Source organism: Myotis myotis, unplaced genomic scaffold, assembly GCF_014108235.1.
Source record: "Myotis myotis isolate mMyoMyo1 unplaced genomic scaffold, mMyoMyo1.p scaffold_m19_p_1, whole genome shotgun sequence".
Lineage (NCBI taxonomy): Eukaryota > Metazoa > Chordata > Mammalia > Chiroptera > Vespertilionidae > Myotis > Myotis myotis.
This window is the reverse complement of record NW_023416313.1, coordinates 48,964,708-48,987,329: the sequence shown is the minus strand read 5'-3', so window position 1 is coordinate 48,987,329 and position 22,622 is coordinate 48,964,708. Positions and strand designations below refer to the sequence as shown.

Here is a 22,622-nt window from a genome sequence, read left to right as displayed (position 1 = left end):
GAAAGTGGAACATAGACTTAAATGAAAAAAATTATACCAGAAAGTGTGAGATAAAAATATGGGCAAATTCCTTAAAATCTTGAAGTGGTAAAGGCCTTTTAAGTATGGCAAAGTAGAAACAATAAAAGGAAAGTGATACAAAAATAAAATAAAATAAATCCAAAACAAAACACTCAGGTCAAAAGACAAATGACATCTCAGGAAAAAATATATTTGTAAGTTATCACAGACAAGGGTTGAACTCGTAAATATAAAATAAAGTTCATATAAACAATAAATTGGATTAATAATCCAATAGCAAAATGGGTAGATAAACCATAAAAAAGGAGAGTTCACAGAAAAACTTTGACTGATGTGCAAACATACAGAAAGTGATTCAACATTTAGTAAGGGAAATGCAGATTAAAACTCAGTGAGACAATATTTTTTACCACCCATCAGATTGGCAAGAATACAAGTCTGACACCATGCTGTTGACTGTGGGGAAACAGATAATCTAGTACACTGCAATTTTATTTTACTTAGCTAGTGGAAGTGTAAAGTGGCACTAAATGAAAGAAAAAACCAAGGTGCAGAACAGTGGGTATGCATAAAAAGCATTGAGTGTATAAAAGAAATGCCCTTTACCTGGCAAATCATTTGAATAATAGGAGGCAGGGAACTAGGATAGGGGCCAAGACTTCTTATTGTATACCTTTCTGTATCATTTTGATTTCTAAACCATGTATTACCCATTTCAAAAGAACATATATATATATTTAAAGAACTGAAGTTTTAATTCTAAGAGTGGCATTACGGTATCAATAAAAAGGACATTTGGTTGGAAATTGGAAGAACCAAATGTTATGTGGGCCCAAATTTCCTCATTTTGTAACAGAGGGAGTTGGATTAAATGATCTCATTAGGAGGATACCAGTATTTCTATCCTGGTTCTAAACTCAATAGCCATAAAACCTTACTTACTTCCCCTCCACATCCTTAAATAAGGGCAATAGTCAATACCTATCTCACAGAGCTGTGGAAAGGATTAAATACATGTAAAGAACTTAGAACAGTGTATGGTAAATGCTTTACAAATGTTATAAACGATTATCCTAGTTTCTAGCTCTGCAATTCTATGACTCTCTAACTAGCATATTAAAAGCAGAACTAATGCTCCAAATTTAAAATAGATGGCAGAATAAAGCTGATCTGAAAAAAGAAAACAATAATATTAACTGCTGGGATAATTTTTTTTATTATTACCTCAGTGAAATATAGGCAGCCCTTGCGTTGCTGCATTAACAGAAACTCATGCATACTGGAAGCATGCAAAGTGAGGACTATGTAATAATGCACTTTTATGCAGATTTTATTATTCTGATGTTCACCAAACCATGATACACAACAGAGTAAATGGCAGATAATTAAATATCCAAAATAAAGAGATGGTTAACTAATCTATGGTTAACTAACCAATGGTATATCAATCTGGTGAAATATTATACAATAATAGAAAGTGATGTTGATTTAGTGTTTAATAACATGACAAATAACTGTAAGAAAAAATACAGACTATAAAATGGAATATATGAACACTGCTCTATAAACAAACAGTATAGAAAAAATGCCTGAAATTTTGCCAGTAGTTATCTTTGGGTAGTAGAATGAGGAACATTATACTCTTTCCACTTTCTATTTTTCTAAATGTTTTAAAATGAAAAGAAAAAGAAAAAGAAAAAGAAACTACTACTGAGTACAAAAATGCTACAGTATTTGTCCACTGTACCATCATAAAATGAATATATTTTGAAAAACAAACAGACACTGAAATTATAATTTCAGACCACCCTGACAGTTTAGTTACTAGAAATCACATAATCTACAGGATGAAAGAGAACCACAAACAAAGTAATTAAGGCTGAGTCATCTTATCTTCAACATAAGCTATTATGTTTCCCCTATTATATTTTCTAAATAAAACTATCTCTTATTCCTACTTTGTGGATTTCAAGTTTAGTATTTTTCCATTCTTCGTAAAAAATTTGAAAAGCCAATATTTTAAGATTCTAGTGTTAAAGTTTTAAAATGAGATTCTAGAGTATTATTTTCTGTAGATTCATTTCCTAGTGGTGGCCTCTGGGGATAGAGAATTAATAAGAAAAGGGCATGATGGAGCTTTTTAGGACTATAAATATGTTATAAATATTGTTTTGGGTGGTAGTTTCAGAGATATATATTTAACCACCAAAAATCATCAGATTGAACACTTAACTGCATTTTACTGTGTGTAAATTATACCTACAAAAAATTCCCTCTCAAATTACTGACATGCATACTTATAAAATACTTTACCTAATATCAAAAATTCTTCAGGCCAAATATGTCTGTGTGTGAGTTATTAACATGTGTTAAATCATGCTCATAAACAGAGATCAATTCCCAACAGGACCTCAGTTATTACTACCCACACCACAACTGAACATATGCCCAAACATGAACATTAAGGTACACTCCTCTTTTTGCCAAAGACTCCACAAAACAAAACAAAACCAACAAATCACATTTTCCCCCAACTTACCATACACACACATAAAAAACTAATCCCCAATAGTAGCTATAGTATATGGGTTATATCTAGAATAACCCATAATATTTAATTTAAAATATTTCAAATTACAAAATTATACTTACTATTGTACATTTTCAAGAACCTAATTAATATAAAAACCATCACATCTTATCTAATAAAAGAGAAACATGCAAATTGACCATACCTCTGCTACACCCACAAGCCACGCCCACCAGCCAATCAGGAGCGAGTATGCAAATAAACTCAACCAAGATGGCCACGGCCACAGCCACGGAGCTGGAGTGAACAGGAGGCTTGGGTTGCCCCTGGCAATGGAGGAAGCCAAGCTTCCCACCTGCCCTGGCCAGCTGTGGGCTCCGCTCAAGGCTATAACATTTCAATTATAGAAGATAAATAAATTCCAGATACCTGCTTCCAAGTGCTGTGGCCTCCGCTCAAGGAGGGTCTGGGAGCCTGGGTTGCCCAGGGCCGTGGCCAGCTGGCAAACAGCCTCAGCCACTCACCCAGGCTGGCCAGGCACCCCAGCAGGTGCCCCCACCCTGAAGGGGGTGTGGACAGCCTGCAAACAGCCCTCAGCCCCTGACCCAGGCTGGCCAGGCACCCCAGCGGGGACCCCCACCCTGAAGGGGGTGTGGCCAGCCTGAAAATGGCCCTCAGCCCCTCACCCAGGCTGGCCACACCCTCATGGGTTGAGGGTCCCCACTGGGGGGCTTGGCCAGCCTGAAAACAGCCCTCAGCCCCTCACCAAGGCTGGCCAGGCACCCCAGCGGGACCCGCCATCCTGAAGGGGGTGTGGCCAGCCTGAACACAGCCCTCAGCCCCTCACCCAGGCTAGCCACGCCCCCCCCCAGCAGGGACCCTCACCCATGGGGGCGTGGCCGGCCTGCAAATCACCACAGGTGTCTCACCCAGGCCACGCCACGCCCCAAGGGAAACCCCACCCCCCCAATCTGGGACAACCTTCAGGGCAAACCAGCGGGCCCCCACCCATGCACCAGGCCTCTATCTATATAATAAAGGGGTAATACGCTAATTAGACTGGGAGACCTTCTAGGAGACCTTCCGGACGTTCTTCTGGACAAAGCCATGGTGGCAGGGCCGAGGTAGAGGCCGTTAGAGACCAAGAGGGGAGGGCAGTTGTGGGTGATCAGGATGGTGAGGGGTGGGGCCGCTGGGGGTAAGCAGACCAGCAGGGGGCCAGTTGGGGGAAAGCAGGCCATCAGTGGGGGTCAGTTGGAGGTGATCAGGACAGTGGGGGGGGGGCAGTTTGGAGTGAGCAGGCCAGCAGGGGGGCAAGCAGGCCAGTGGGGAGGGCAGGTGGGGGCGAGCAAGCCAGCAGGGGGGACAGTTGGGGGTGATCAGACTGGCAGGGGGGGCATTTGGGGGCAAGCTGGCTGGCAGTGGGGGGCAGCTGGGGGCGAGCAGGCCGGCAGGCAGAGTGGTTAGGGGCAATCAGGCAGGCAGGCAGGTGAGCAGTTAGAAGCCAGCAGTCCCGGATTGCGAGAGGGATGTCCAACTGCTGGTTTAGGCCCAATTCCTGTAAACTGGCAGTAGGACATCCTTCGAGGGGTTCCAGATTGGAGAGGGTGCAGGCCGGGCTGAGGAACACCCCCTCCCCTGTGCACGAATTTTGTGCACCGGGCCACTAGTTTTTTCATATGATGACTAACTTACTGGCAAAATTATTAATCATAAATTTTACTACCGTTGAAATGTTTTTAAGGGAAATAAAGAAGCAAGCTTGGGTGAAAAACAAAAACAAAAAAACACCAAAAGCCAAAACCAAGGAATTTCTGAAAGTGTAAGCATCCCGGGAGGAGGCACAGTATAGCTTCAGATGGTCATTCCCACAGTTCTTAGGAAAACCACTACAATATCCCAAGGAGAAAAACTATAGAGCCACTTATGATAGAGATCAACTTGCTGGCACATGAAAGTGTGAGTAGAATATAACTTCAAACAAGCGGTTAAAAAATACAATCAGCAAACCCAAGACAAAGAAAAGCCTTGCTGTAAGAGGAAAATGCCTAAGTTTACACAAATGATACATACCCGTCTGTCGATCTTATCACCCTGTAAATTATACATTAAAAATTATTCATAAATATTACTGCTTTAGAAAAATTTAAATCTAGAAAAAATCCCTCAAATACAGTTTCTACAAACCCAAACTAATACTTTGGGACAGAACAGTTCTAATCTTTTATTATATAACAATGCACATTTATTTTAGAGGAGAAAGAATAATTTTATAGCACTGTGATTACTAAGAGCAAGAAGACACCATTATCTTGAGGATTTCTCGTTATGCATGAGTTATAATTACAATGTTAGAGCAAAGTCTATAGTGATGGTGGTTAGACAGTTAATTATTGTTTGGCTTAAGAAAAGCTGTTTTCAACTAACAGCAACATGGAAATGCCAAGTATTAAATAAATAAAAATATGAATATTTTGTGATAGATTTTTTAAACAATAAGAGATAAATGATAAATCAAAGCTATAAGCTTTCAATTGAAGTAAAGCAATGTTAAACAACAAAGGGAGTTTTTAACTCCCCTTTCACTTACAGTTAAGTTTTTAAATCCTCATTCAAGGATATGTTTTTATTGATTTTGAGAAAGAGAGAGAGAGAGAGAGAGAGACAGACAGACAGAGACATCAATGTAAGAATCAACTGTTTGCCTTCAGCATGAGTCCTGACTAGGGATCGAACCTGCAACCTTTTGTTGTACAGGACAACGCTTCAACCAACGGAGCCACCCGGCCAGGGCTACAGTTAATTTTTAAGCTTTCATTTATCACTTCCTATGGATGACACTGATGTTTCTTTAAATCTAACAATAAAACAATTCTATAAATATAGCAAAATTAAAAATTGAGGATATGGCACATTATCATGGGATGGGGTATCAGACAATTCCAGAGGATACAGCAATTTAGACTTACCCACATTTTTACTTCCTCCCCACCCATTGACTCTGAATGTTGATGCCTTTACCCTGTTGCTAAAGCAGGAACTTGAATTGTTCAACAGCAAGTCTGGCTCGTGTAGGCAAATCATCTAATAGTAAGTGATATTCCTAAATGAGTTAGAATTGATACTTTGAGAGTACTGTTCTTATCGATAGTCTAAAGGAATGCAAACACTTTTAGTTATGCTTTCCTCTATCATACTAGGTAAATTATATGCCTTGGAGTTTTGAGAACTCATAAACATCAAAAGATATACAGTTTAACTATACAAGCCATGGACTGGTATTCTAGTTTTGTTTTCTGAAAGGAAGTTCAATTGCTCTGGGTCTGGGAAGAGAAAGAGGGAGGTATATGGCTGCAAATGACTTTACTCCCTCTCTTACAGTGAGCTGAATTAAAATGACATGCAAGAACACTGTGGATGATTGAAAAAGAAAAACCAATAAACACCTCTGCCTAGAATATGTGTTTCCATCATGATGCAGACCTTATTGTTGTAACACTATTTGGCAAAACCATTCTTGTAAGAATATTTATAACTTTTTCTCTACAAAACTGTTTCAGGTTACAATGAGCTAATAAGCAGGTAAGTAAGTCCTTGCCCCTTCCCTTTTTCATTTCCACAGTCTACGAAGAACAGCCTTAAATTCTTATATCATTGGCATCAAAACATGTAAGCCAAGCCTCCCTCACGCCCTTAGTCAAGTTTCACTGGCACTTCACCTGTGAGAGGATGTTGGTGCACTGTTGCAATAAAGAAACCGGAGGGTTTCCGATACTTGTAGCAAGTTGAACCCGGAGTAACTGTTCTTTCTGGGTGGCATTTTCTTGCAAAGCATGGGCGAGGGCCACAGCAGCGCACCAGTTTGAAAGTGAATCAGTAGAAAACAAACCTCCGCATAATAACTGACCAGCCGACACTGAATTACCTGTTGCTACAAAGATAAAAGGCAGATGATAATAAACATTTATTATGTTTTTTCCACACAGAGAAAAAGACAAAATACTACCTAAAAATGTGTTAATTAGTAGTATTAAGTAATGTTTTTGAAAGTCTGTTTTTCAAAGCAAATGAAAGATGACCCCTTCCCTCCCCCTCTAAAAAAAAGACCTTGGGGAAAAAAATAGCAGAATAAAGAAATAGTAGAATATTTTAGGCATCAAATTGATAATAGTAATATTCCAGAAATTTTTTACCTTAATTAAACACTATATTTCTAAAGAAAATTCAAGGAAATGCCATACTTTAAATATTCTACTACAACCAGGGTCTTTTATGAGCTGTGATATATTTTACCATTAAAATCTAGAAAGACAATTATCTACTTTTTAAAACAGGAATTAAAACAAAATAATTTACCATCAATGGTGGAAGGTAGAAGTGTTGACACAATTTCTCCTTGTCCTTTTTGATTTTTATATAAGAAACACTGGAAACAATAGAGAACAGCACAGCGCAATACAAATGGCTGCCTTTCATTAACCATGGACATGAGAAGTACTACAATTGCCGGTCTGTTGCATTTAAAAAAAGCACAAAAAGAAACATTGTAAATCAATAACTAGTCATTTCTGTTGATTGAAAAACCATAACCAAAACACCAGCAAGTTAAGTATTTCCATCTCCATTTCACAGAAAGGATAACTGCAGCTCAGAGAAGCGAAATGATTTACTTGCTTAAGGCACACAGCTAGAAAGTGAAAGAGGTGATACCTGAGCCCAAATGGTACCAAAGACTACTAACTCTTTTAAAATAACAACATCTTTATCTTGTCAGATAATTTCTAGTTTCAAAACACACAAACTGAACTTCTTAAAAGAATAAGGTGTGCATATGAGACATACTAAAATCCCAAAGTGAGCTTTTACTTCATAGCAGATTCTCAATATTTCCCTTTTCCTACCTTGGTGGGTTTGAAGGTGCATTTACAGAAGCAAAGTAGTCTTGGTTTACTTGACAGCCTCGAATAACTTCTGATACAGTATTAATGGTCTATTAAAGGGGGAAAATAATTTAGAGAAAGCAAGTTAAGGAAGCAAACCTGTTTTCAAGTGAAGAAAACTGTTATAGCTCTGCTTTTTGCTTTTCAAAGCCAAAATTCAGACACCAAATTAATTAGTGACAGCATATAATCTTGTGATACTTCCTTGAGGTAACATTTAAAAAATTAAGTGTAGGCCTCCAATTAAAAGTAATACTTGACCACACACATTTAAAATCTCAAAAAACTAAAACTAATAATATCACTTAAGAGCTATTTCTACAAAACAAGAAGAGAATGCTTTAATATAATATTAGAGAACAAATTTAAAATGTAACAAATTAAAGATTCAATTTAAGAATGAAGTTGAGCCATGGCCTGTGTGGGTAAATGGTTAGAATGTTGGCCCACACACCAAAGGGTCTCAGATTTGACTCTGGTCAAGGGCACATACCTGGGTTGCAGGTTTAATACCCACCCCCGGTAGGGGGGTGTGTGGGAGGCAACCAATCGATGTGTCTCTCTCACACTGATGTTTTCCTCTCTCTTCCCACTCCTCTTCCTCCCTCCCACTCTCTCTATAAATCAATGGAAAAAATATCTTTGGGTGAAGATACACACACAGAAAAAGAATGAAGTTGAAAAAACCTCCAAGAAAATAGAATTAAAAAACAAAAGTAGGTCCAGAAAGCCCAACAATCTATTAATAGAGTTGGAAAAACAGAAAAGGAACATTATCATGGAATCCAAAAAACACCCTCAGAACTGAAGGACATTTGTCTCTGGCTTGAAAGGGCCCAGTGAGTGCTCTTTCAAATAAACGGAGGAAAAAAAGTTCTGCAGTATAGCACATCATCAGTAAAATTTCAGAAAACCAGAAATAAAGATTCCAAAAGTTTTAGAGAGAAAAAAGCAGATTCTATAAAAAGGATTAAGATTCAAGATGGGAGATACGGAACGGACATCACCCAGAACCACAGGAAGGCTGGCTGAGGGGAAATTCTACAAATTGAAGGAAAGAGAAAAGCATACTGAGACTCAGAGGAGGCGCGGTGCCGAAGTAAAATACTAAGGTGTGGAGGTGCGCGCGGAGCGGGCTGGCGGCTGAGGGCGCGGTTGTCTGTTTCAATCGGGAGGGAGTCTCAGGCTCTGAGCTCCAGTTCTGGGCAAGTCTCTGGGGACCCAGACTCATACGAGAGAAGCGGGACTGTCTGGCATCAGTTGGAACTTGAGGGCAGCTTTCTCTCCGAGATTTGTAGCAGTTGCTGGGACACTGAGAGGCAGAGCCGCTGGGGATGGGACTGAGAGCAGGCATAACTGCTTGCTCGGCCCGCCCTGTTGATCCCCTGAGACCCGCCCTGCCCAAGCCTTGCACAGAGGCATTTGCGGGATACCCTCAGACAAAGGCTAGATTAGCACCTCCCTAGAGGACAGAAGTTCTCCCACTGCAGACACAGCTGATTCTCACAGCCAGTTGGCCTGGAGGTCAAATCCCCCCCAGTATTACCTACAACAATCAAGGCTTAACTACAACAAGACTGCGCACAAAGACCACAAGGGGGTGCACCAAGAAAGCATAAAAAATGCGGAGACAAAGAAACAGGACACAAATGACAGAAATGGAGGATATAGAGTTCAAAACCACGCTTTTAAGGTCTCTCAAGAACTGTCTAGAAGCCGCCGATAAATTTAGTAAGGCCCTCGTACAGACTGGTGAGACCGCTGATAAATATACTGAGATCCTCAAGAAATCTAATGAGACCCTCGATGTTGTGATAAAGAACCAACTAGAAATTAAGCATACACTGACTGAAATAAAGAATATTATACAGACTCCCAACAGCAGACCAGAGGAGTGCAAGAATCAAGTCAAAGATTTGAAATGCGAAGAAGCAAAAAACACCCAACCAGAAAAGCAAAATGAAAAAAGAATCCGAAAATACGAAGATAGTGTAAGGAGCCTCTGGGACAGCTTCAAGCATACCAACATCCAAATTATAGGGGTGCCAGAAGATGAGAGAGAGCAAGATATTGAAAACCTATTTGAAGAAATAATGACAGAAAACTTCCCCTACCTGGTGAAAGAAATAGACTTACAAGTCCAGGAAGCGCAGAGAACCCCAAACAAAAGGAATCCAAAGAGGACCACACCAAGACACATCATAATTAAAATGCCAAGAGCAAAAGACAAAGAGAGAATCTTAAAAGCAGCAAGAGAAAGAAACTCAGTTACCTACAAGGGAATACCCATACGACAGTCAGCTGATTTTTTAACAGAAACTTTGCAGGCCAGAAGAGAGTGGCAAGAAATATTCAAAGTGATGAATACCAAGAACCTACAACCAAGATTACTTTATCCAGCAAAGCTATCATTCAGAATTGAAGGTCAGATAAAGAGCTTCACAGATAAAGAAAAGCTAAAGGAGTTCATCACCACCAAACCAGTATTATATGAAATGCTGAAAGGTATCCTTTAAGAAGAGGAAGAAGAAGAAAAAGGTAAAGATACAAATTATGAACAACAAATACGCATCTATCAACAAGTGAATCTAAGAATCAAGTGAATAAATAATCTGATGAACAGAATGAACTGGTGATTATAATAGAATCAGGGATATAGAAAGGGAATGGACTGACTATTCTTGGGGGGGGGAAGGGGTGTGGGAGATGCGGGAAGAGACTGGACAAAAATCGTGCACCTATGGATGAGGACAGTGGGTGGGGAGTGAGGGCGGAGAGTGGGGTGGGAACTGGGAGGAGGGGAGTTATGGGGGGAAAAAGAGGAACAAATGTAATAATCTGAACAATAAAGATTTAATTTAAAAAAAAGAAAGAAAGAAAGATTCAAGATGGCTTCAGCAACACTGAAATAATGTTCTGAAAGCTGAGTGTAAGTAATTTCCAACTCTGAATTCTATCCCTTGCCAAAGTTCAAATTAACTCTGAAGGAATAACAAAACTAAAAATATATTCTCTTGCCATTTACCCCTTTTCAAGAAGTTAACTAAAATAAGATAATGAAATGGGGGATCAGGGGAAGACATGGAATCTATAACTAAGGAATCCAAGTCAAGAGAGAGGTGAAAGTAAGTCCTAGAAGGAATGGTGAATGAAAGTCCAGGACAAGAGTCATGTGGCAGAAAGAGAGAATAACCAGTCTGTATTGGAGCAGGATGATGAAAGGTTTCCAGAAAATAAAACGCAAAAAAGAACACTATTATAAGACAGACAAGAACAAGGTGTGTTTTAAAAAAAGACATAGGGCTCTCTTTGGCTTAGCAGGGGACAGTATAAATATCGTCGTAAAACTATTAAGCCCTGATTATTGATTTAAAAATAAGTTACTGGCCGAAACCGGTTTGGCTCAGTGGATAGAACGTCGGCCTGCGGACTGAAAGGTCCCGGGTTCGATTCCGGTCAAGGGCATGTACCTGGGTTGCGGGCACATCCCCAGTGGGAGATGTGCAGGAGGCAGCTGATCGATGTTTCTCTCTCATCGATGTTTCTAACTCTCTCTCCCTCTCCCTTCCTCTCTGTGAATGCCAAGAACCTACAACCAAGATTACTTTATCCAGCAAAGCTATCATTCAGAATTGAAGGTCAGATAAAGAGCTTCACAGATAAGGAAAAGCTAAAGGAGTTCATCACCACCAAACCAGGATTATATGAAATGCTGAAAGGTATCCTTTAAGAAGAGGAAGAGGAAGAAAAAGGTAAAGATACAAATTATGAATAACAAATATGCATCTATCAACAAGTGAATCTAAGAATCAAGTGAATAAATAATCTGATGAACAGAATGAACTGTTGATTATAATAGAATCAGGGACATAGAAAGGGAGTGGACTGACTATTCTTGGGGGGGGAAAGGGGTGTGGGAGATGCGGGAAGAGACTGGACAAAAATCGTGCACCTATGGATGAGGACAGTGGGTGGGGAGTGAGGACGGAGGGTGGGGCGGGAACTGGGAGGAGGGGAGTTATGGGGGGGGAAAAGAGGAACAAATGTAATAATCTGAACTATAAAGATTTAATTAAAAAAAAAAGAAAGATCAATAAAATATATTAAAAAAGAAAAATAAAATAAAAATAAGTTACTGGGGTGACAAGGGAAGTAAAGTAGGAGGGCTATACAGGGGGTTAGTGCGACTTATCGTAGGGAGGAGAGAGGTTGAAGACAGCTGTTTTTGTTATAAAACTTTTATTATTATCTGTTCTTTTAATGTGCATGTGTTGAGAAAAATAAAAAGATAACTTAAATAAACTAAACCATTATTTTCTTCAAATTAACGTTTTTCTTAAAAGATGGGAAACAGAAAATGCCATATGTCAGGAAAGAATTTACTATTTTATAAATAAGCAAGACTATTTAAGACTCAAGTCTTACTTGACTAAAACTAAAGTCATATTGTTCTCAAAATTACAAACATAAATCATGCTGTGCATGCCTGTTGAGCACAATAAAATTATTGAGAACTCTTCTATGCTTTATAACTAGTTATATATTATTAAACTTGAGGAATGAGTCCACCTTTTGGAATTGATACTGTCATCATTATGCTAATTATATTTTAGTAGGATCAATAAGGACTTTAACACATAAAAATAGTTAACTATTGCTGTTTTTCCTATAGCTGATATTTAATTCTTTCTGATAATTCTTAGGATTTCAACTCCACAGAGCAGTCTCTGCCTTCATTCAGTTTACCTCAGTCAGGATATCAGCAGGAATTCCAGTAGCCATTAGGATAGTGCAAAGCTGCTGCAATAAGCCACACTGGAACATGGCTTTCTGGCAGCTACTGGTAGCACCAGGAGGGTTGGTGGGAGATACCAGGACACGAATAAGCTGCAAAAGAAAGAGAAAACAAAATCTGTCTTTTAAAAAAGTCTTGAAGCAAATTTAATCTATAGCAACAACAAAAACATCTAGGTGAAGAATGCCCTCACCTGCTTAGCCAGATCTGGGTGCTCTTCCCTTTATGCTATCATGACAATAGTTCTGTTATACTACATATCAGTGGTTCTCAACCTTGGCTGCACATTAGAATCACCTGGGAATCTTTTTAAAATCCTGATTTCTGGGCCTCATCCTCTGGAAATTCTGTTTCTTTGTAACTAACGTTGTGGCCCCACCCCATAACAAAGAAACAGAATTCCCGGAAGATGAGGCCCAGAAATCAGGATTTTAAAAAGATTCCCGGGTGATTCTAATGTGCAGCCAAGGTTGAGAACCACTGCTATATATTAATCCTAAGTTTATCTCCTTCAGTGATTATGAACTCCCAGAGAATAGAAACTACCTTGGTCAATTTTGTATCCCAAACAAGCACAGTATTTGTAACATAGTCCATACTCAATAAATGAATGAATAAATGAATAAGTAACAGGGTGGTATTTTATCAAAGTAAGATTTCTTATTGAAGTAAGGATGAACACCTAATTATAGAGCAGGTCTGAAAACAGAATGGGTGGAGGTGTTTAAATTCCTCCTAAACTGGAAATATTTAAAGAGAGGATAAACTAACAACTGGAGACATGGTAGAAGATTCATGCATTAGGCAAGGGGTTGGCTCTACTGCCTGCTAATGCTAATTAAGTCCCTAATTTGGATCCTATGATTAGATTAGCCTGAACTTAAATATGAAATTTAAGAAACATGAAAAGTCATCCCAAACAAGTGTTCAGCACGGTTACATCTTCAAAATAATTTTATATATACCTTGCATTTTAAAACTAGAGTAATATTTATATATGTGTATAAAAATCTTGTATATCAAAATCTAATGGGACATTTATGATAATACTTTATTAAGAGGATTAACTAATAGTTTGATGACACCAGAGAGAGGCTTTAGGATTTCACATTGGTTCTTCTCCTTGGACCTCTCTAGTTAGATTTTACTTTTTAAAAGGAAAGGATGCTTAAAAATTTTTTTTTGTTGTTGTTTTTAAAATTTATTCTCCTCCTATCCCTACTTAAAATTTTTTTAAGCAGCTATCAAGCTATTTGTCATTTCTCCCACAAATATTTCTATAAGTATCTGTGTTTAGAAAACACAGTCACCAAGCCATTATTACACACATCAAAATAATAATTTCTTAATATGATCTAATAGCAGTTAGATATTTTTATTACAGAAAAAATAATTATCAATTTCTTGATGAAAGAAAAGTAGAAAGAATGGTTGAAAAAAGAGTGAGTCCTTATTATAAGGATAAGAAAGCAGATTTTGACTCATTATATAGATTAAGTTTTTAATAATTTAAACTACCAAACATTGAAAAAGATTCTCTCATAAGATAATGAGCTTTCTGGGAGGCAGAACTAGACATTAAACTATCATTCAAAAAAGATTAAATGTTTTATGACCAACAAAACTTTTCAAAAAGATTCTTCCCCCCAAATTCAATCTGCAAATATTGGAATGGAATATCCTCAAGCAGATCAATTTCAACTTTTCGTGGCTTGGAATTCAAACGAGATTATAATTGTAATGATGAATAATTCCGGTTAGGGTGTACCCATCCAAAAAAGGATTATCATCATCATTTATGACGCCTTTTCATGTGCTTGAAATACAAACAACCCTGAATATAGCTATAAAGAAAGAGCATTCAACAGACTGAAAAGCAGAAAATAACCTGTGGCCTATGAAGTCATGAATGCTCCAACTACTCAATCTTTGAGGTGAAGAATATATAAATTAAACTCAGTTTTACTTTGACATTTATGTTCTTCAAGATTAGTATCTAGTTAGTTTATTTACTTTTTAAAAGGAAAGGATGCTTAACCAACTTACTATCTAACTAGAATAAAAACAGTATTTTTCTATTTTTTAAAAATCCTTACCTGAAAATGTTTTATTGATTTTTTTAGAGAAAGGAAGGGGGGGAGAGGGAGAGGAAAAGGGGGTGGGAGGGTGGGAGGTTGGGAGAGAGAGGGAGAGAGAGAGAGGGAGAGGGAGAGGGAGAGGAAGAGGAAGAGGGAGAGGAGAGAGAGAGAGGGAGAGGGAGAGGGAGAGGGAGAGAGGGAGAGGGGGAGAGGGGGGAGAGAGGGAGAGAGGGAGAGAGGAGAGAGGGAGAGAGGGAGAGAGGGAGAGAGGGAGAGAGGGAGAGGGAGAGATTGAAACATCGATGACAGAGAGAGAAACAGCGATCAGTTGCCTCTTACATGCACCTCAACCAGGGATCAAACTCGCAACTTAGGTATGTGCCCGGGAACTGAACCTGCAACCTTTTGGTATACAGGACAACACTCCAACCAACTGAGCCACATAGACCAGGTTCTGTTCTTCTGTTTACATGTAACACTCTATTCTAAAATTTCTGGGGGTTAAATGAGTACTTTACTTTTTAAACAGTGACACTGTCTTCAAGAAGAATTCTTTACATAGTATCCTACATATAAAACATGAATAGGCTCCTCAAGCAATTTAAATTTTCACTGTTCGATAGGAAACATGTAAGTTTTTGTACATCATCAGATCCCTTCACTCTCTCTAATCACATTTTGTAAATTACTTTTCTAGAGGAATTTCCTTTATTAAGAAAGCTGTGTTGAGCAAAGGTATCAAGCTTACCACTTGAAATGGTGTTCTAAAAAACATAAACTAATGAAGTCTTGAAATGTGCAATACTGACATGTGAAAATAGAAATAATGAAGTTGGGAGTATAAATAGAAAGATTCTGCCCATGTTCTTCTGTAAAATATTTTCCTAACAAGGTTTACGCATATTCTGAATAGGGTAACTATATAATTTATTACCCAAATAGGGACACTTGAAGCAAAAGATGACACTTAGTAATTACATAACTAATACTGTTGTGGCAAACTGGGGTATATGGTGACCCTAATTATCAATCAAACCTATATAAGCAACTCCAGGACATGCAACAATATTAAGATTCTAATTACTAGAGAAATTAATAATCTAGTTTTGTGGAACACAACTTCAGAGATGCAGGCACAATTCTGAGACATTCAAAGACCCGTAAGATTCATCAGAGTAGTTAGGAGGTGGTCTAAAATTAAGTGTTTGGAATAGGGGAATTCAATAAAGGAGTAAATAAATAAAATGCTTCAAAGAACTTCATAATTTTCTCTGATGCAGAAATAATTTGGGATCCTACTGTCCTCACTTTCACTATCACAATAAAGCTTAAATAAAATTAGAGGTGATTTGTCAATTTAATTTGTATTGGACTTAAAACTCAGACTATCAATCTTTGAGGATAGAGACATTATAATTCATTTACTAGCACTCAGTGCCTGGCCCTCAGTAAATGTTTTCTGAATGAATTTATTTGTTGAACTTAATATTCTAAATATTAAAATTTATATCAAAGCCTTCATTAAAAAAAGCACATTTAAAAAATTCCAAGTCAACACCATAATTGATTATCTCCTGTTGTAAAACTCATCAGAAACTATACGTTTGGTTCTGCTTTAAAATAATCCTGTAGGTAAGGGAGGGGAATTAAACAATGAAACAAAATTGCCAGATGTAATAATTATTAAAGCTGAATGATAGGGGTGTGTGTAGAGGGGTGAAGGGGACCAATTTCCTTTTTATAAGGAAATTTTTTAAGAAGCCAACCTGGAATCTACTGAACATCCTGGTTTTATTAAACATGAGTTTACTTTTCTTTGAAAGTATCAGTCAAAATTCTTATCACATTTATGTCTAAGTTCAATATACCTGTAGCATTAGGTGCAGATTTGTTACTTTCTGTGCAGACCAGCCAGAATTTTCATCTCCAACTTCAAACCAAGGTTTCATACGTTGAATATATGAGCCTTCTTTAAAAAAATTTTGATTGGAATTGTTGTTTTTTAACAAGTTTTGGAGCAAAATCAGACAATCTTCCACTACTATACCTGAGGAAAGAATGTAATAAGGAAGTGTTAAGGCTGATAAAACCTCAAGGAAAATTCAATCTCTAATCATTAAAAAAAGAGAGAGAGGGAGAAATCTCCATACTCAACATCTCTTCAGTACGGCAAGGCAGAGAGCTGTTCTGACTCCTGACCACCATCTGTGTGCTCTTTCTCAGGTCCTCTAATGATCTCTTTGACTTCTATGTTCAACTATGTACATATGTGTTACCTCAGTAATTCAGGTATTTTCTTCAAATCCCAGGTTAAATATAATTTCTTCAGGAATAATCACCAAGACCTAGTGACTAACTTAGCTAGCATCACTAGCTACATGCTTTCATAGTAGCCTGTTCCTTTTATTTTGCTGTAGTATCTGTCCTCTCCAATAGATTATAATTCATGAAGACAGGAATCTGTGAATGCCGTACTAGGATACAGTGACCTACTTAGTTTCCGCTGCAGAGACAAGATATCATGTATATACATAATAGGTCACTATTAAATATTTGCTGAATGAATTAATCATATTTTAATTTCTAAGAACCATTAGATATTGTTGCCTCTCTGTCTCTTCCTTGAAACTTCCTCTTCCCTCGGTTCCTAAAACACTTGCTCTTTCCTGGTTTTCCTTAGGGATCTTTGGCCACTCCTCTGGCTTCCTTCCTATCATTCATGGTTGTGTTCTGCATTTTTTCTTCTTTGTTTACAAAATATACTCTCCAGAGTAGTTTCATCCACACAACAGGTTACACTTTTATCATAGCTGAAGCTCTCCAACTACTGATTCCACTTTATCAAGTGCCAGTTTAACCAATGATCTCTGTTTCTCTCAATGAAGCATATGGATGATGCTGGACGCTCACAGCTAGCAGGTTCCTTTGTGCAGTACACCTCCACTTCTGCTCTTAGTAGCTAAGCTTTATGTCTATAATAATCAATTTTTAAACATTAATATACTTTATTTCTCTCCCTTCGCTTCTCCTACTATCATCATTTAGCATTAGTGTGGCACATTTGTTGTGACTCATGAACAAATACTGATACATTATTCAAGTCCATAGTTTACATTAGGATTCACTCTTTGTGTTGTACAGTTCTATGGGTTGACATATAAACAATGTCATGTATCTGCCATTACAGTATCATACAGAATAGTTTCATACTTTAAAATCCTGTGTTATACCTATTCATTCCTCTTTCCCCCAAATCCCTGGCAACGGTCTCTATATAGTTTTGTCTTTTACAGATGCCAGTTGGTTAGGTCATAGAAACTGTGAACTTTCAGATGGGCTTATTTAACTTAGCAATATGCATTTAAGGTTCCTCCATGTCTTTTCATGGTTTGCTAACTTTTTATTGTGAAGGACATTTTGGTTGCTTTCAAGTTTTGGCAACTGTGAAGAAAGTTGCTATAAACGTTCATGCGCAGGATTTTGTGTGGATATAAGTTTTCCACTCATTTGGGTAAGTATCAAGGAGAGTGACTGTTGGATTAAGTGATAAAGTATGTTTAGCTTGGTAAGAAACTGCCAAAATGTACTCCAAAGTGGTTGTATCAATTTGCATTCCCACTAGCAATGAATGAGAGTTTCTATAGTACTACGTCCTTGCCTGCTTTTGGTATTGTCAGTGTTCTAGATTTTCGCCATTTTAATAGCATATAGTGATAGCTCATTATTTTAATTTGCATTTTCCTAATGACATATAATTTTGAGCATCTCTTCATGTGCTATTTGCCATCTATATCTCTTCTTTGGTAATGTGTTTGTTCACTTTTGTCCGTTTTATAATTGGGCTGTTTGTTTATTGTTGAATTTCAAGAGTCCACTGTATAATTTGGATACAAGTCCTTTTTCAGATATGTATTATTTTCTTCCAGTCTGTGGCCTATCTTTTCATCTTCTATTTTAAATTTTATTTATATCATTTTTAATTTATCATTATAGTTGACATACAATATTATATTAGTTTCAGGTGTATACCCCAGTGATTAGACATTACATAACTTACTAAGTGATCATCCCAATAAATCTCCCACTCATCTGACATCATATATAGTTATTAGAATATTACTGACTATATTCCTTATGCTATACTTTATATCCCCATGACTATTCTGTAACAACCAATTTGTACTTCTAAATTCCTTCACCTTCTTCACCATCCCCCAGCCCCTCTCCCATCTAGCAACCATCAAAATCTTTGAGTCTGTTTCTGTTCTGCTTGTTTAGTTTTTTAGATTCAATTATTGATAGATATATATTTATTGCCATTTTACTGTTCATATTTTTTATCTTTTTTCCCCTTTATTTTTCTTAAAGAAGACCTTTTAACATTTCATGTAATACTGGTTTGGTGGTAAAAATTTCTTTAGCTTTTTCTTATGTGGGAAGCTCTTTATATGTCTTTTGAATCTAAATGATAGCTTTCTGGGTAATCCTGATTGTAGGTCCTTGCTTTTTATCACTTTGAATATTTCTTGCCAATCCCTACTGGCCTGCAAAGTTTCTGTTGAGAAATCAGCTGACACTGGGAGCTCCCTTGTTGGTAACTAATTGCTTTTTTCTTGCTGCTTTTAAGATTCTCTCTTTGTCTTTAACCTTTTGCATTTTAATTATTATGTGTCTTGGTGTGGGCCTCCCTCAGCTCATCTTGTTTGAAACTCTCTGTGCTTCCTGGATTCATATGTCTATTTCTTTCACCAGGTTAGGGAAGTTTTCTGTCATTCTTTTATCAAATAGGTTTTCAATTTCTTGCTCTCTTTCTGGCACTCCCATGATGTGAACGTTGGTACACTTGAAGCTGTCCTAGAGGCTCCTTACACTACCTTCATTTTTTTTTGATTCATTTTTCTTTTTGTTGTTCTGATTGGGTGCTTTTGTACTTCCTTATATTCCAAATCACTAATTTGATTCTCAGCTTCATCTACTCTACTGTTGATTCCCTGTAAATTATTTTTCATTTCAGTTAGTGACTGGTCTTTTTTTTATGGTATTGAAGTTCTCACTAAGTTCACTGAGAACCCTTATAACCAATGTTTTGAATTCTGCATTTATATTACTTGTCTCCATTTTGTTTAGAATTTTGTTCTGTTCTTTCATTTGAAACATGTTTCTTTGTCCCCTCATTTGGCAGCCTTCCTGTGTTTGTTTCTATGTATTAGGTAGAGCTGCTGCATCTCCCAGGCTTGGTAGAGTGGCCTAATGTAGTAGGTATCTTGTAGGGTTCACCTGAGTTGGGAACTCCATGTATGCCCTTATGTGGGCTATGCATGCCCTCCTGTTGTGGTTGAGCCTTGATTGCTGTTGGCATATCAGTGGACAGGGTTTACCCCCAGGTTGACTGGCTGCAAGGACTGGCTATGACCACGGACCACCACAGAGGATCATCTGTGCAGGAGCCCACCCCAACAGAGCAGAACTTACATCAGTGGGGCTATGGTGCCCACTTGAATCCACCCTGTGTCACTTGTGAAAGTGACTGAGTGATGCTTTGATGTAGTTTGAGGCTGTCCACTGGTTGCTGGCTCTGGGGCCTCCTAGGAGGTGCAAGCAAAGGTGAGCCACCATGTGTGTTCTGCCTGGGGCCACCCAACATGAACTACAAAACGATCTGCAGATGGCTGTTACTTGTGTTGGGCTTAGAGGTGCCCAGGTAAGACTAACTGTAAACCAAAACTGGATACTGCTAGTGCCACGCCTGGGGACAACTTAGCAAAAGGTACAGGGCACACCAAGGCCAGATGTGGCTTGAGAGATTTTAGAGAAGTCTAAAAAAGTGTCAGCAAAGATAGGTCATTATATAGAAAAGCCACATGGGTGGGATGGGATTTCAGGGAATCAACAGGGCAGGCAAACAGTGTGAGCCAGGTTGACAGAGACTCATATATGTTGCCCTTCTGCCAGCTTTGTTGGAAGAGGGCTCAAAAAACAAACAAAAAAACCCAAAAAGGCCTCTGCCAGCATTTTTCTCTGGGAAAAAGCTGACCCCGCAGCTCTTGCCCTGATGCCAAATACTTCAGTTCCTCCTTGTATGTCCCTGGTGCCTTTCGAGCTGCTATCTCAGTGCTGGAACTCTGAAAGAGTAAGTCAGAGTAAGCCTGTGTGCAGGCCCTTTAGGAGGAACTGCCTGGGACTCCAGAAGCCCTCCATTTCACTCAGCCACAATGCCCTTTGGTTTTTACAGCCAAAAATTGTGGGGACTTCTCCTCCTGGCACTGGAATCCTGGGCTGGGTGGCCTGGTGTGGGGCTGGTAACCTTACTCCTCAGGGGAGGCCTCCACAGCAGAGATATTCCTCCCAATTTTTATCTACCACATCCTGTTCTTCAACTCCATCCCTCCTACCAATCTCAATATGGCTTTTTATTTAAATCCTTAGTTGTAGGACTTCCATTCATATAGGTTTCAGGTGGTTCTGAATAATGCTTGTTTTGTAGTTTAGTTTTAGTTTTGATGTGGTTGTTGGAGAAGGAGGCGAGTACTGCATTTACCTACACCACCATCTTGACCAGAAGTCTCTTTTCATTTTCTTAAACAGAATGTTTTGCTGAGAAATTTTCAATTTTAATGAAGTCCCACTTATCATTTTTCTTTCATGGATTATGCTTTTGGTATTGTATCTAAAAATAAATTTCTTTTGTTCACAAATGTATCATGCTATTTGCACTGATTATTAATTATTATGTAAACTGCCAAAACATGAGAACAGAGCTATTTTTATGAAAACTATGTTTGCATTTGGCAAAACTCAAAACTCAATAAAAGCAAGTCATTAAAAATGACTATTGTTATGCAGGGGTAATACAAGTCTAAAATAAGGAAAGTAATTGTAAAAACCCATACAGATCCTGCACTGCATTTTAAGGAAACCAAAATGCAAGTCCTACATAATATATTATAGGTGTGACGTATGCAAGAAAGATGGTGAAAAACTCCAATCAGCAGACCCATATTTAAAGAAAAAGTTCTGGCTCTAACTCAAAAGTTTAGTGTAGAAATTACATTTAAAACTTTATTATATTTAACTTAAAATGTTGAAGGTGCACATTTTAAATACTTTTAAGGAATCTCTAATTTAACCAGTCCTGATCTCTCCAGAATGAAGGCTTCCTTACCTCATGTTGCTGAACCATGTGACTGATCCTCACACCTCAAAGGAGGAACCACTATATCTGTCTCTTATGTAGGACCATAAATCTCCATTAAATAAGATCTGCCATTAGGACCATCTGAAGGCTCTGGAGGAAACAGAATATCAAAGCCCTCACTATAACTGGCAGGCCTTCCTTCCACTGTGCAAAATGAATTCTAGATCTGAGGGCCAGTACCAGTTACAAGGAGCTATTGGAACTTGTCTTAGCAACCCTTAAGACTAGGTAATTCCACCTTGCCTTAAAATCCCGTTTTCCCCAGAAAATATGCACCTCTGGTCATATATGCTCTTCCATTTTCTCATCTTAGAAATGCTTCCTCTCCCCATTTAATTTCTTTTCAAACTCTTTCATGATGCTACCTCAAACTCCAAAATACTGGTTAATAAACCTATTACACCCTCAATTATTTCATGAAATGCTTCTTTTAACGAAACTGCATTATCCTGGAATGTTCTCAAATGAGGGCAATTCATGTTCATTTCCATGTTCCTTAGAGTCAGGATGTGGAATCAATCCATATAGATTATGGATAGCACAGTGTATTTTCCAGAGATCACAGTTCCTCTACCTTGTCAAAAAAAAAACCACCTGTTTCCTTGAGGCTCAGGCCATCTGGCTGTACCATATCTTATAATTATGTAACAAATTCATGATCACTACTCTTTGTTCACTGAAAACATCACTGGCCTCTCACTCAAAGTCTTCTTCCTCAAAGTTTGCTGTCACTCTTGATTTCAAGTTCAGTGACAACTGATCTAATACCTAGACCTCAGTTCCTTGGTGTCATCTTAAGAGGTAATTCTCTATTACTAAAACCTCCTATCTTCCTAGCTCAAGAATTCTCAACATATCTGTACTATGCCTTCCCTGAGATGTTCAATCCATTAACAAGTCTTTCTCCCTTTTTAGAAACCTCCTGTCTTTACTTCCTTCCCTATATAAATAAGATTATATAGATCTTCATTTCTTCCACTTTATAGATAATATGCTAAACTCCCTTGTCTTTTCATAGCACCTTCTTAGAAAAGGCACAAAACTGTGAAAAATCACCTGCCTG

General features: G+C 38.1%; 1 protein-coding gene across 8 annotated transcripts in view; it reads right to left on the bottom strand.

The window, feature by feature from the left end:
* The window catches only part of USO1 (USO1 vesicle transport factor), a 78,699-nt gene that overhangs the window by 15,565 nt on the left and 40,512 nt on the right, over positions 1-22,622 (bottom strand). For 6 of the 8 annotated variants that reach the window (XM_036336702.1, XM_036336711.1, XM_036336759.1 and 3 more), the window contains 6 exons: positions 16,233-16,411; positions 12,238-12,378; positions 7,453-7,541; positions 6,908-7,062; positions 6,271-6,482; positions 4,625-4,645 (listed from right to left, as the gene is read on the bottom strand). In XM_036336702.1, the coding sequence (XP_036192595.1) occupies positions 4,625-4,645; positions 6,271-6,482; positions 6,908-7,062; positions 7,453-7,541; positions 12,238-12,378; positions 16,233-16,411 (797 nt within the window). The remainder of the gene's footprint in view (positions 1-4,624; positions 4,646-6,270; positions 6,483-6,907; positions 7,063-7,452; positions 7,542-12,237; positions 12,379-16,232; positions 16,412-22,622) is intronic. The other 2 variants (XM_036336720.1, XM_036336727.1) reach the window with 1 other exon arrangement.